Source organism: Hyperolius riggenbachi, chromosome 10 (genome assembly GCF_040937935.1).
Source record: "Hyperolius riggenbachi isolate aHypRig1 chromosome 10, aHypRig1.pri, whole genome shotgun sequence".
NCBI lineage: Eukaryota > Metazoa > Chordata > Amphibia > Anura > Hyperoliidae > Hyperolius > Hyperolius riggenbachi.
Window position 1 is genome coordinate 296,158,920 of NC_090655.1, and position 14,870 is coordinate 296,173,789.

General features: G+C 48.7%; 1 protein-coding gene across 1 annotated transcript in view; it reads right to left on the bottom strand.

Moving 5' to 3' along the window:
- Positions 1 to 14,870, bottom strand: part of LOC137535621 (oocyte zinc finger protein XlCOF8.4-like) — a 42,765-nt gene that overhangs the window by 16,328 nt on the left and 11,567 nt on the right. The window contains exon 3 of the mRNA XM_068257481.1: positions 3,406 to 3,576. Coding sequence (XP_068113582.1) covers positions 3,406 to 3,576 — 171 coding nt within the window. The remainder of the gene's footprint in view (positions 1 to 3,405; positions 3,577 to 14,870) is intronic.

The following is a 14,870-nucleotide window of genomic DNA, read 5'->3' on the forward strand; positions in this document are numbered from 1 at the left end:
TGATCACGCCGATCAGCTGACTCCAGAGCAGGATACTATTGGTTGGTCAATTAGGGGTGGTGCCTGAGAGCACTACTCCATATATAGTTACTGCTGGCCAGTCGCAAGTTGTCTGCCGTTGCGAACACTACGTGGAAGCACTCAGACCTAGTCAGATCCTCAGTGTGTTTGAACCAGGTGGACCTGGGAATTCACACTGAGCCAGATTACTTGTACTGTTATTCTGTTTATGCTTAGGCTAGTTCCAGGGTGCTGAGACCACGAACCTCGCACCCAAGTCTAGGGAACTGTATTATCATCTGTGTTATACTCCAGACTAGTTCCAGGGTGCTGAGACCACGGACCTCGCACACAAGACTAGGGAACTGTATTATCATCTGTGTTATACTCCAGACTAGTTCCAGGGTGCTGAGACCACGGACCTCGCACCCAAGACTAGGGAACTGTATTATCATCTGTATTATACTCCAGACTAGTTCCAGGGTGTAGAGACCATGGACCTCACACCCAGACTAGGGAACTTGTGCGATCATTGTGTTATACATCAGACTAGTTCCAGGGTGTAGAGACCACGGACCTCACACCCAGACTAGGCATTGTTTGATATCTGTTATGACCTATTGCTTTCCTGACTACTCCTCTGTCCTCTGATTCGGTACCTCGCATATCTGATATTCCGTTGTCAGACCCTGCTTGCCTTGGATACCGAATCAGCCTTCTGTCTTTGTACTTTATCTGTCCGTGTGTTGCCGACCAGGCGTGTCCGACCTTGAGAGCTATCTCTCCTCTTAAGAGATAGTCTCCAGATCAGATAGTGACATCCACCTTCAGGTGTCACTCACTCTCTGGTCCTTCCTATCTCCAGCCTCACTCCACCCCTTGGAGAGTCTCAGGATGCTGGAAGGTTCCTGTGCTTTCAGAGCAGTGTCTCTTTACTGCCTATTATCACCTGCTCAGCAGGTGCATTACTCAAAGTACTACTGTTACACCAAACACTCACATACCTATAGGTGTCCAGAGGTTAGCAATATATCTGTATTATCGGTGATTTTGCAGATCATCAATAATCAGGTATATATCTGTATTCTTGGTGATACTGCAGATCACCAATAATCAGATTCTCTCTGCATGCTGACACCAATCGTTACAAGGAATAAGAATCAGCAAGGAGCAAGCTAACAAGCTTACAAGAGCCTAACTAATCTTTCCCTATGAGAGTCTGCCATCAGCTTTCCCTTCACTAATTACTGCAGGGACACGAGTGAGTGTAATGGCCGGCGCTGCCTGCCTTATATAAGGGGGGGGCTCCAGGAGAGAGTGTAGCCTGATTGGCTACAACGGGCCTGCTGACTGTAATGTAGAGGGTCAAAGTTGACCCTAATGGTGTACTATGGGGGCGAACTGAACTTCCGGGAAGGTTCGCGTTCGCACGCGATCGCGAACCACCCAAAGTTTGCCCGGAACTGTTCGTCGGCGAACCGTTCGGGCCATCTCTACCCACCACCCAGACACGCCCCTTGTGTTACTGGATAGTGTCCCATAATTCCCTGCTCACCACCCAGACAGACCCCTTGTATTACTGGATAATCTCCCATAAATCCCAGCACCTCACCACCCAGACACGCCCCTTGTGTTACTGGATAATATCTCATAATACCCAGCACCTCTCACCACCCAGACACGTCCCTTGTGTTACTGGATAATGTCCCATAATTCCCTGCTCACCACCCAGACACATCCCTTGTGTTACTGGATAATGTCCCATAATTCCCTGCTCACCACCCAGACACACCCCTTGTGTTACTGGATAATGTCCCATAATTCCCAGCACCTCTCACCACCCAGACACGTCCCTTGTGTTACTGGATAATGTCCCATAATTCCCAGCACCTCTCACCACCCAGACACGACCCTTGTGTTACTGGATAATGTCCCATAATTCCCAGCACCTCTCACCACCCAGACACGCCCCTTGTGTTACTGGATAATGTCCCATAATTCCTAGCACCTCTCACCACCCAGATACGCCCCTTGTGTTACTGGATAATGTCCCATAATTCCCAGCACCTCTCACCACCCAGACATGCCCCTTGTGTTACTGGATAATGTCCTATCATTCCCAGCACCTCTCACCACCCAGACACGTCCCTTGTGTTACTGGATAATATCCCATAATACCCAGCACCTCTCACCACCCAGACACGCCCCTTGTGTTACTGGATAATGTCCCATAATTCCCAGCACCTCTCACCACCCGGACATGCCCCTTGTGTTACTGGATAATTTCCCATAATTCCCAGCACCTCTCACCACCCAGACACGTCCCTTGTGTTACTGGATAATGTCCCATAATTCCCTGCTCACCACCCAGACACATCCCTTGTGTTACTGGATAATGTCCCATAATTCCCTGCTCACCACCCAGACACGCATCTTGTGTTACTGGATAATGTCCCATAATTCCCAGCACCTCTCACCACCCAGACATGCCCCTTGTGTTACTGGATAATGTCCTATCATTCCCAGCACCTCTCACCACCCAGACACGTCCCTTGTGTTACTGGATAATATCCCATAATACCCAGCACCTCTCACCACCCAGACACGCCCCTTGTGTTACTGGATAATGTCCCATAATTCCCAGCACCTCTCACCACCCGGACATGCCCCTTGTGTTACTGGATAATTTCCCATAATTCCCAGCACCTCTCACCACCCAGACACGCCCCTTGTGTTACTGGATAATGTCCCATAATTTCCAGCACCTCTCACCACCCAGACACGCCCCTTGTGTTACTGGATAATATCCCATAATTCCCAGCACCTCTCACCACCCAGACACGCCCCTTGTGTTACTGGATAATGTCCCATAATACCCTGCTCACCACCCAGACACGCCCCTTGTGTTACTGGATAATATCCCATAATTCCCTGCTCACCACCCAGACACGCCCCTTGTGTTACTGGATAATATCCCATAATTCCCAGCACCTCTCACCACCCAGACAAGCCCCTTGTGTTACTGGATAATATCCCATAATTCCCAGCACCTCTCACCACCCAGACACGCCCCTTGTGTTACTGGATAATGTCCCATAATTCCCTGCTCACCACCCAGACACACCCCTTGTGTTACTGGATAATATCCCATAATTCCCAGCACCTCTCACCCCCCAGACACGCCCCTTGTGTTACTGGATAATATCCCATAATACCCAGCACCTCTCACCACCCAGACACGTCCCTTGTGTTACTGGATAATATCCCATAATACCCAGCACCTCTCACCACCCAGACACGTCCCTTGTGTTACTGGATAATATCCCATAATACCCTGCTCACCACCCAGACACGCCCCTTGTGTTACTGGATAATGTCCCATAATTCCCAGCACTGCTTGCTCACTTCTCCCGTCAATAGTTCAGTAATCCTATTGGTCAGTTCCAGAATCTTCTCATGGTGTGTTTCCGGCATGGAGTGGTGTGATTGAGGCATTGCTATAGTGGTGTCGCTGTGACATTTGCTCCATCCTGCTGAGCTGTGGTCTCCATCAGACTTCTTCAGTACAATATATTCCTACGGTATTGGCGAAAAACAAACCAAATCTTAGTATACACATCACATCTCCTACACCTCCAATAGGGGAAAGCAACAAATAAACTAAATGACATACAGCTGGGCACATCGGACTTCGAGAAGGATTTGGGAATACTGGTTGAAAACAAGTAAATGTACACAATGCCAAGCAGCAACAGCTAAAGGAAATAAAATACTGGGATGCATAAAGTGGGAAATACAGTAAATGCTGGTATAATACTCCCTCTGTATAAATCACTTGTGTGGCTACATCTGGAGTATGGGATGATGCAGGGGTAGGGGACATGATGCAGGGGAGGGGCACACACTACTCCCTCTGTATAAATCACTTGTGTGGCTACATCTGGAGTATGGGATAGTGCGGGGGTGGGGGGGAGACATGATGCAGGGGGAGGGGAAATGATGCAGGGGGAGGGGGACACGCTACTCCCTCTGTATAAATCACTTGTGTGGCTACATCTGGAGTATGGGATGATGCAGGGGGAGGGGACATGATGCAGGGGGAGGGGAAATGATGCAGGGGAGGGGGACACGCTACTTCCTCTGTATAAATCACTTGTGAGGCCACATCTGGAGTGTGGGATAATGCAGGGGGGGGGGGGACATGATGCTGGGGGAAGACATGATGCAGGGGGAGGGGCACACACTACTCCCTCTGTATAAATCACTTGTGTGGCTACATCTGGAGTATGGGATAGTGCGGGGGTGGGGGGGGGGATGGTGGGGGAAGACATAATGCAGGGGGAGGGGACATGATGCAGGGGGAGGGGCACACACTACTCCCTCTGTATAAATCACTTGTGTGGCTACATCTGGAGTATGGGATAGTGCGGGGGTGGGGGGGGGGGGAGACATGATGCAGGGGGAGGGGAAATGATGCAGGGGGAGGGGGACACGCTACTTCCTCTGTATAAATCACTTGTGAGGCCACATCTGGAGTGTGGGATAATGCAGGGGGAGGGGACATGATGCAGGGGAGGGGACATGATGCAGGGGGAGGGGCACACACTAATCCCTCTGTATAAATCACTTGTAATGCCACATCTGGAGTATGGGATAATGCAGGGGGAGGGGACATGATGCAGGGGGAGGGGACATGATGCAGGGGGAGGGGAAATGATGCAGGGGGAGGGGAACACGCTACTCCCTCTGTATAAATCACTTGTGAGGCCACATCTGGAGTGTGGGATAATGCAGGGGGAGGGGGATATGATGCAGGAGGAGGGGACATGATGCAGGGGGAGGGGAAATGATGCAGGGGGAGGGGAACACGCTACTCCCTCTGTATAAATCACTTGTGAGGCCACATCTGGAGTGTGGGATAATGCAGGGGGAGGGGACATGATGCAGGGGGAGGAGACATGATGCAGGGGGAGGAGACATGATGCAGGGGGAGGAGACATGATGCAGGGGGAGAGGCACACACTACTCCCTCTGTATAAATCACTTGTGAGGCTACATCTGGAGTATGGGATAATGCAGGGGGAGAAGACATGATGCAGGGGGAGGGGGACATGATGCAGGGGGAGGGGGACATGATGCAGGGGGAGGAGACATGATGCAGGGGGAGGAGACATGATGCAGGGGGAGGAGACATGATGCAGGGGGAGGAGACATGATGCAGGGGGAGGAGACATGATGCAGGGGGAGGAGACATGATGCAGGGGGAGGGGACATGATGCAGGGGGAGGGGACATGATGCAGGGGGAGAGGCACACACTACTCCCTCTGTATAAATCACTTGTGAGGCTACATCTGGAGTATGGGATAATGCAGGGGGAGGGGACAGGATGCAGGGGGAGGGGACATGATGCAGGGGGAGGGGGACATGATGCAGGAGGAGGGGGACATGATGCAGGGGGGAGGGGAAATGATGCAGGGGGAGGGGAACACGCTACTCCCTCTGTATAAATCACTTGTGAGGCCACATCTGGAGTGTGGGATAATGCAGGGGGAGGGGGACATGATGCAGGAGGAGGGGACATGATGCAGGGGGAGGGGAAATGATGCAGGGGAGGGGCACACACTACTCCCTCTGTATAAATCACTTGTGTGGCTACATCTGGAGTATGGGATAGTGCGGGAGGGGGGGAGACATGATGCAGGGGGAGGGGAAATGATGCAGGGGGAGGGGCACACACCAGGGCTGTGGAGTCGGTCCAACAATCCACCGACTCCGACTCCTCAGTTTAGGATTCCACCGACTCCGTCTCCTCTAATTTGCATATTACAATTTTGTTGATTAAAAGTATGTAACATGAAATTCGTCTCTTAACTGCCAACGCTTAGGAATTTTACAAGACAACTGAAGTGAGAAGGATATGTAGACTACTATATTTATTCCCTTTAGACTAAAACTAGTCCTTGGTAAGAGTACTTCTAAAAGGTACAAACTGGAACAAAGAACATCTATCAGGCCTTAGGCAATGTAAGTGTGAGTACATGTAAGAGTGATGTGCAGGTACTCTGCAGGGGAATGAGGAGATTCTTCCTCTATTACACATTCTTCATGCACAATCTGAACCAGGTTTATGGGTGACAGACAACACCTCTGTGTTCAATGTGCACAGCATTCTCAGTGGATTCCCTGCAGCTCTGTGGGGAGTGCATATGTAGAGTATAGTACTACTGTGTAACAAAGTAAACCTGAGACAGATGAAATTAAAGTTTTATACAGACCTGGGGCTTCCTCCAGCCGCCTTCAGGATAATCAGTCCCTCGTTGTCCTCCTCCACCACCTGCATCTTCTGCTATGAGTCCAGGTATTTGAGCCAGTCGGGCGTAGTGCGCATGCACACACTCCGCCGCCAGGAGCATACTACACCTGTGCAGCACTATTGCGCAGGTGCAGAATGTTCCTGGCTGTGGGAGCGGCATGCGGCCGGACAGCGCTGACTGGCTGAATTACCAGGACTCATAGCAGAAGATCCGGGTGGTGGAGGACAGCGAGGGACTGATTAGCCTGAAGGGGGCTGGAGGAAGCCCCAGGTATGTATAAAACTTTACTTTTCATCCGTCTCAGGTACCCTTTAATTTGTAGTCACCAAACCAAATTTTAACAACCTATCAAACTATTTGATTTCATCAGCAAAGGGAGTGCATACATTTGCATAAATCAGCATCAATGCAGAATTATTTCCATCTCATTGACCATCTCTATTAGTGACACAGCTACACATCAGGCTTTATTCTTACAGCATAGATGTTATTTAGTATATATAGGAGATTCCTGTGTACACATCATATATACAGTCACTTAGTTGTGTATATCTGACCTTAAAAATACGGGGACTGCTTTATTGAAGCAGCACAAGTAACTAATTTTGATTGGTTTATTTCATTTTTGTGGACTAAGCACAGCTATTACTGTATATATACTGTATGTATACATTAATTTTAATGACTATTATCTGAGAAATAGAACATTTTATCATATTTTCTATTTTAATTACAGTTACAAATTCATTAGGAGTCGGAGTCGGTGCATTTTTTCCCGACTCCGACTCCAGGCACCCAAAATTGCCCGACTCCACAGCCCTGACACACACTACTCCCTCTATATAAATCACTTGTGTGGCTATATCTGGAGTGTGGGATAGTGTGTGTGTGTGTGGGGGGATGACATGATGCAGGGGGAGGGGACATGATGTAGGGGGAGGGGCACACACTACTCCCTCTGTATAAAGGCTATATCTGGAGTATGGGATACAGTTCTGGGACACACTATAGGAAGGCCATTAACATTATAGAACAGGTACAAAGACAGGCAACAGAACATCAGAAGGATGGAAGGTCTCACTTGTAAGGAAAGGTTGGGCAAATTATGGGTGACCTTGGCAGTGAGCTTAAGTTACCCCTAGGTCTGTAAAAATGACAATTAGACAGGATCTATGCATACAGGAATGAAGATTTTTACCACCTATTTAGAAAGGGTTTTTTCACATAAGGAGTGGTGAAGACGTGGAATATCTTAGGCCAGGATCACATTAGCGTGTTTTTGTGGATCAGAACCGGAACGCATACTGTACAAACGGAACGGATGTGAAAGGATCCAATGTTCACCTATGGATCCATTCACATGTGTCCGTTGGTAAGGATACGTTCCATACGTTCCGGTCCCCAGACCGAAAAATTGCTGCAGGCCCTATTTTTCCGGACCGTTCTGCTTGCGGAACAGATCTGGAAAAAAAATACTGCAGCATTGGGGGCAATGGGAAACGGAACGTTCCACAGGGGATGGGGGCATGGGCGGATGCGAATCTAGTGACAGGAGGGTGAGAGGAGGGTGCAGCAGCTGGGCGGGTGGGCGAGGGAGGGTTTATACATACCTAATCTTCTGTAGCAGCCGGCGGTGGAGGCTTCCTTCTATTTCTGCATCCATGTGACTACATGACGCATCAAGACGCGCTGTGTAGTCAAGAGGAAGCCTCTACTGCCGGCTGCTACGGAAGATTAGGTATTTATTGCTGAGTGAAAAGGAATCCGATCAATAATTGATCAGATCCATTTTCACTATGTGAACCGGGCCACGGACTGAGCCATCCGGATCCGGTGAAGCAGAGGCCAGATCCGCTCACCGGATCCTTTTGTCTCAGAACGCAGATGTGAAGCGGGCCTTAGGTAACAGGGAATTCAATAATCACCATCAGAGGGCATTAGGTGCTGTTCTTACCTCAAAGGGCATCCACAGCTATAACTGGGAACTGTGGGTGAGACAGGTACACATGCAATACACTTCTGTTCCTGATATTCTCACACCGTGTCATAAAATGCATTCCAAACCCCCACAAAGCAAGAAAAGACTTTTCATAGAAATTTTAGATTATTTTTCAATTGTTAAATGCTTAAAAGTTATTTAATATGAAAAATATCTACAAGGAGATGACTCAGGAGGAAATGTCAATAACATCAGGAACCCCAGAGATTCTGTACTCAAGGCTTGCAGGATGTAGGTACTGCAAACCTGGTCACCTGAGTAATATCATGTGACCTCCCAGAATCCCCCTCACCTCTCCGGTCACCTGTGTGTTATATTACTAGCGATAAGAGTGATGTCATGTGACCTCCCAGAATCCCCCTCTCCTCTCCAGTCACCTGTGTGTTATATTACTAGAGATAACAGTGATGTCATGTGACCTCCCAGAATCCCCCTCACCTGTGTGATATATTACTAGAGATAAGAGTGATGTCATGTGACCTCCCAGAATCCCCCTCACCTGTGTGATATATTACTAGAGATAAGAGTGATGTCATGTGACCTCCCAGAATCCCCCTGACCTCTCCGGTCCCCTGTGTGTTATATTACTAGAGATAAGAGTGACGTCATGTGACCTCCCAGAATCCCCCTCACCTCTCCGGTCACCTGTGTGTTATATTACCAGAGATAAGTGTGATGTCATGTGGCCTCCCAGAATCCCCCTCACCTCTCCGGTCACCTGTGTGTTATATTACTAAAGATAAGAATGATGTCATGTGACCTCCCAGAATCCCCCTCACCTCTCCAGCCACCTGTGTGTTATATTACTAGAGATAAGAGTGATGTCATGTGACCTCCCAGAATCCCCCTCACCTGTGTGTTATATTACTAGAGATAAGAGTGATGTCATGTGACCTCCCAGAATCCTCCTCACCTCTCCGGTCCCCTGTGTGTTATATTACTAGAGATAAGAGTGATGTCATGTGACCTCCCAGAGTCCCCCTCACCTCTCCGGTCACCTGTGTGTTATATTACTAGAGATAAGAGTGATGTCATGTGACCTCCCAGAATCCCCCTCACCTCTCCAGCCACCTGTGTGTTATATTACTAGAGACAGAGTAATATCATGTGACCTCCCAGAATCCCCCTCACCTCTCCGGTCGCCTGTGTGTTATATTACTAGAGATAAGTGTGATGTCATGTGACCTCCCAGAATCCCCCTCACCTCTCCAGCCACCTGTGTGTTATACTACTAGAGATAAGAGTGGGGTCATGTGACCTCCCAGAATCCTCCTCACCTCTCCAGTCACCTGTGTGTTATATTACTAGAGATAAGAGTGATGTCATGTGACCTCCCAGAATCCCCCTCACCTGTGTGTTATATTACTAGAGATAAGAGTGATGTCATGTGACCTCCCAGAATCCTCCTCACCTCTCCGGTCACCTGTGTGTTATATTACTAGAGATAAGAGTGATGTCATGTGACCTCCCAGAATCCTCCTCACCTCTCCGGTCACCTGTGTGTTATATTACTAGAGATAAGAGTGATGTCATGTGACCTCCCAGAATCCTCCTCACCTCTCCGGTCACCTGTGTGTTATATTACAAGAGATAAGAGTGATGTCATGTGACCTCCCAGAATCCTCCTCACCTCTCCGGTCACCTGTGTGTTATATTACTAGAGATAAGAGTGATGTCATGTGACCTCCCAGAATCCCCCTCACCTCTCCAGTCACATGTGTGTTATATTACTAGAGATAAGAGTGATGTCATGTGACCTCCCAGAATCCCCCTCACCTCTCCAGTCACATGTGTGTTATATTACTAGAGATAAGAGTGATGTCATGTGACCTCCCAGAATCCCCCTCACCTCTCCAGTCACATGTGTGTGATATTACTAGAGATAAGAGTGACGTCATGTGACCTCCCAGAATCCCCCTCACCTCTCCAGTCACCTGTGTGTTATATTACTAGAGATAAGAGTGATGTCATGTGACCTCCCAGAATCCCCCTCACCTCTCCGGTCACCTGTGTGTTATAATACTAGAGATAAGAGTGATGTCATGTGACCTCCCAGAATCCCCCTCACCTCTCCGGTCACCTGTGTTATATTACCAGAGATAAGAGTGATGTCATGTGACCTCCCAGAATCCCCCTCACCTCCCCAGTCACCTGTGTGTTATATTACTAGAGATAAGAGTGATGTCATGTGATCTCCCAGAATCCCCCTCTCCTCTCCGGTCACCTGTGTGTTATATTACTAGAGAGAAGAGTGACGTCATGTGACCTCCCAGAATCCCCCTCACCTCTCCGGTCACCTGTGTTATATTACTAGAGATAAGAGTGACGTCATGTGACCTCCCAGAATCCCCCTCACCTCTCCAGTCACCCGTGTGTTATATTACTAGAGATAAGAGTGACGTCATGTGACCTTCCAGAATCCCCCTCACCTCTCCGGTCACCTGTGTGTTATATTACTAGAGATAAGAGTGATATCATGTGACCTCCCAGAATCCTCCTCACCTCTCCGGTCACCTGTGTGTTATATTACTAGAGATAAGAGTGATGTCATGTGACCTCCCAGAATCCCCCTCACCTCTCCGGTCACCTGTGTTATATTACTAGAGATAAGAGTGATATCATGTGACCTCCCAGAATCCTCCTCACCTCTCCGGTCACCTGTGTGTTATATTACTAGAGAGAAGAGTGACGTCATGTGACCTTCCAGAATCCCCCTCACCTCTCCGGTCACCTGTGTGTTATATTACTAGAGATAAGAGTGACGTCATGTGACCTCCCAGAATCCCCCTCACCTCTCCGGTCACCTGTGTTATATTACTAGAGATAAGAGTGACGTCATGTGACCTCCCAGAATCCCCCTCACCTCTCCAGTCACCTGTGTGTTATATTACTAGAGATAAGAGTGACGTCATGTGACCTCCCAGAATCCTCCTCACCTCTCCGGTCACCTGTGTTATATTACCAGAGATAAGAGTGATGTCATGTGACCTCCCAGAATCCCCCTCACCTCTCCAGTCCCCTGTGTGTTATATTACTAGAGATAAGAGTGATGTCATGTGACCTCCCAGAATCCCCCTCACCTCTCCAGCCACCTGTGTGTTATACTACTAGAGATAAGAGTGATGTCATGTGACCTCCCAGAATCCCCCTCACCTCTCCAGTCACATGTGTGTTATATTACTAGAGATAAGAGTGATGTCATGTGACCTCCCAGAATCCCCCTCACCTCCCCAGTCACCTGTGTGTTATATTACTAGAGATAAGAGTGACGTCATGTGACCTCCCAGATTCCCCCTCACCTCTCCGGTCACCTGTGTGTTATATTACTAGAGATAAGAATGATGTCATGTGACCTCCCAGAATCCTCCTCACCTCTCCAGTAACCTCCTGTGTGTTATATTACTAGAGATAAGAGTGACGTCATGTGACCTCCCAGAATCCCCCTCACCTCTCCGGTCACCTGTGTGTTATATTACTAGAGATAAGAGTGATGTCATGTGACCTCCCAGAATCCCCCTCACCTCTCCGGTCACTGGTGTGTTATATTACTAGAGAGAAGAGTGACGTCATGTGACCTCCCAGAATCCTCCTCACCTCTCCGGTCACCTGTGTGTTATATTACTAGAGATAAGAGTGACATCATGTGACCTCCCAGAATCCCCCTCACCTCTCCGGTCACCTGTGTGTTATATTACTAGAGATAAGAGTGATGTCATGTGACTTCCCAGAATCCTCCTCACCTCTCCGGTCACCTGTGTGTTATATTACTAGAGATAAGAGTGATGTCATGTGACCTCCCAGAATCCCCCTCACCTCTCCGGTCACCTGTGTGTTATATTACTAGAGAGAAGAGTGACGTCATGTGACCTCCCAGAATCCCCCTCACCTCTCCGGTCACCTGTGTGTTACGTTACTAGAGATAAGAGTGACGTCATGTGACCTCCCAGAATCCCCCTCACCTCTCCGGTCACTGGTGTGTTATATTACTAGAGATAAGAGTGACGTCATGTGACCTCCCAGAATCCCCCTCACCTCTCCGGTCACCTGTGTGTTATATTACTAGAGATAAGAGTGATGTCATGTGACCTCCCAGAATCCCCCTCACCTCTCCGGTCACCTGTGTGTTATATTACTAGAGATAAGAGTGATGTCATGTGACCTCCCAGAATCCCCCTCACCTCTCCGGTCACCTGTGTGTTATATTACTAGAGATAAGAGTGATGTCATGTGACCTCCCAGAATCCCCCTCACCTCTCCAGTCACCTGTGTGTTATATTACTAGAGAGAAGAGTGACGTCATGTGACCTCCCAGAATCCCCCTCACCTCTCCGGTCACCTGTGTGTTATATTACTAGAGATAAGAGTGACGTCATGTGACCTCCCAGAATCCCCCTCACCTCTCCCGTCACCTGTGTGTTATATTACTAGAGATAAGAGTGATGTCATGTGACCTCCCAGAATCCCCCTCATCTCTCCGGTCACCTGTGTGTTATATTACTAGAGAGAAGAGTGACGTCATGTGACCTCCCAGAATCCCCCTCACCTCTCCAGTCACCTGTGTGTTATATTACTAGAGATAAGAGTGACGTCATGTGACCTCCCAGAATCCCCCTCACCTCTCCGGTCACCTGTGTGTTATATTACTAGAGATAAGAGTGACGTCATGTGACCTCCCAGAATCCTCCTCACCTCTCCGGTCACTGGGGTGTTATATTACTAGAGAGAAGAGTGACGTCATGTGACCTCCCAGAATCCCCCTCACCTCTCCAGTCACCTGTGTGTTATATTACTAGAGATAAGAATGATGTCATGTGACCTCCCAGAATCCCCCTCACCTCTCCGGTCACCTGTGTGCTATATTACTAGATATAAGAGTGATGTCATGTGACCTCCCAGAATCCCCCTCTCCTCTCCAGTCGCCTGTGTGTTATATTACTAGAGATAAGAATGATGTCATGTGACCTCCCAGAATCCCCCTCACCTCTCCGGTCACCTGTGTGTTATATTACTAGAGATAAGAGTGATGTCATGTGACCTCCCAGAATCCCCCTCACCTCTCCGGTCACCTGTGTGTTATATTACTAGAGAGAAGAGTGACGTCATGTGACCTCCCAGAATCCCCCTCACCTCTCCGGTCACCTGTGTGTTATATTACTAGAGATAAGAGTGACGTCATGTGACCTCCCAGAATCCCCCTCACCTCTCCCGTCACCTGTGTGTTATATTACTAGAGATAAGAGTGACGTCATGTGACCTCCCAGAATCCCCCTCACCTCTCCGGTCACCTGTGTGTTATATTACTAGAGATAAGAGTGACGTCATGTGACCTCCCAGAATCCCCCTCACCTCTCCGGTCACTGGTGTGTTATATTACTAGAGATAAGAGTGACGTCATGTGACCTCCCAGAATCCCCCTCACCTCTCCGGTCACCTGTGTGTTATATTACTAGAGAGAAGAGTGATGTCATGTGACCTCCCAGAATCCCCCTCACCTCTCCAGTCACCTGTGTGTTATATTACTAGAGATAAGAGTGACCTCCCAGAATCCTCCTCACCTCTCCGGTCACCTGTGTGTTATATTACTAGAGATAAGAGTGACGTCATGTGACCTCCCAGAATCCCCCTCACCTCTCCGGTCACTGGTGTGTTATATTACTAGAGAGAAGAGTGACGTCATGTGACCTCCCAGAATCCCCCTCTCCTCTCCAGTCACCTGTGTGTTATATTACTAGAGATAAGAATGATGTCATGTGACCTCCCAGAATCCCCCTCACCTCTCCGGTCTCCTGTGTGCTATATTACTAGATATAAGAGTGATGTCATGTGCCCTCCCAGAATCCCCCTCACCTCTCCGGTCACCTGTGTGTTATATTACTAGAGATAAGAGTGATGTCATGTGACCTCCCAGAATCCCCCTCACCTCTCCGGTCACCTGTGTGTTATATTACTAGAGATAAAAGTGATGTCATGTGACCTCCCAGAATCCCCCTCACCTCTCACGTCACCTGTGTGTTATATTACTAGAGATAAGAGTGACGTCATGTGACCTCCCAGAATCCCCCTCACCTCTCCAGTCACCTGTGTGTTATATTACTAGAGATAAGAGTGACGTCATGTGACCTCCCAGAATCCCCCTCACCTCTCCAGACACCTGTGTGTTATATTACTAGAGATAAGAGTGATGTCATGTGACCTCCCAGAATCCCCCTCACCTCTCCGGTCACCTGTGTGTTATATTACTAGAGATAAGAGTGATGTCATGTGACCTCCCAGAATCCCCCTCACCTCTCCGGTCACCTGTGTGTTATATTACTAGAGATAAGAGTGACGTCATGTGACCTCCCAGAATCCCCCTCACCTCTCCCGTCACCTGTGTGTTATATTACTAGAGATAAGAGTGATGTCATGTGACCTCCCAGAATCCCCCTCACCTCTCCGGTCACCTGTGTGTTATATTACTAGAGAGAAGAGTGACGTCATGTGACCTCCCAGAATCCCCCTCACCTCTCCAGTCACCTGTGTGTTATATTACTAGAGATAAGAGTGACGTCATGTG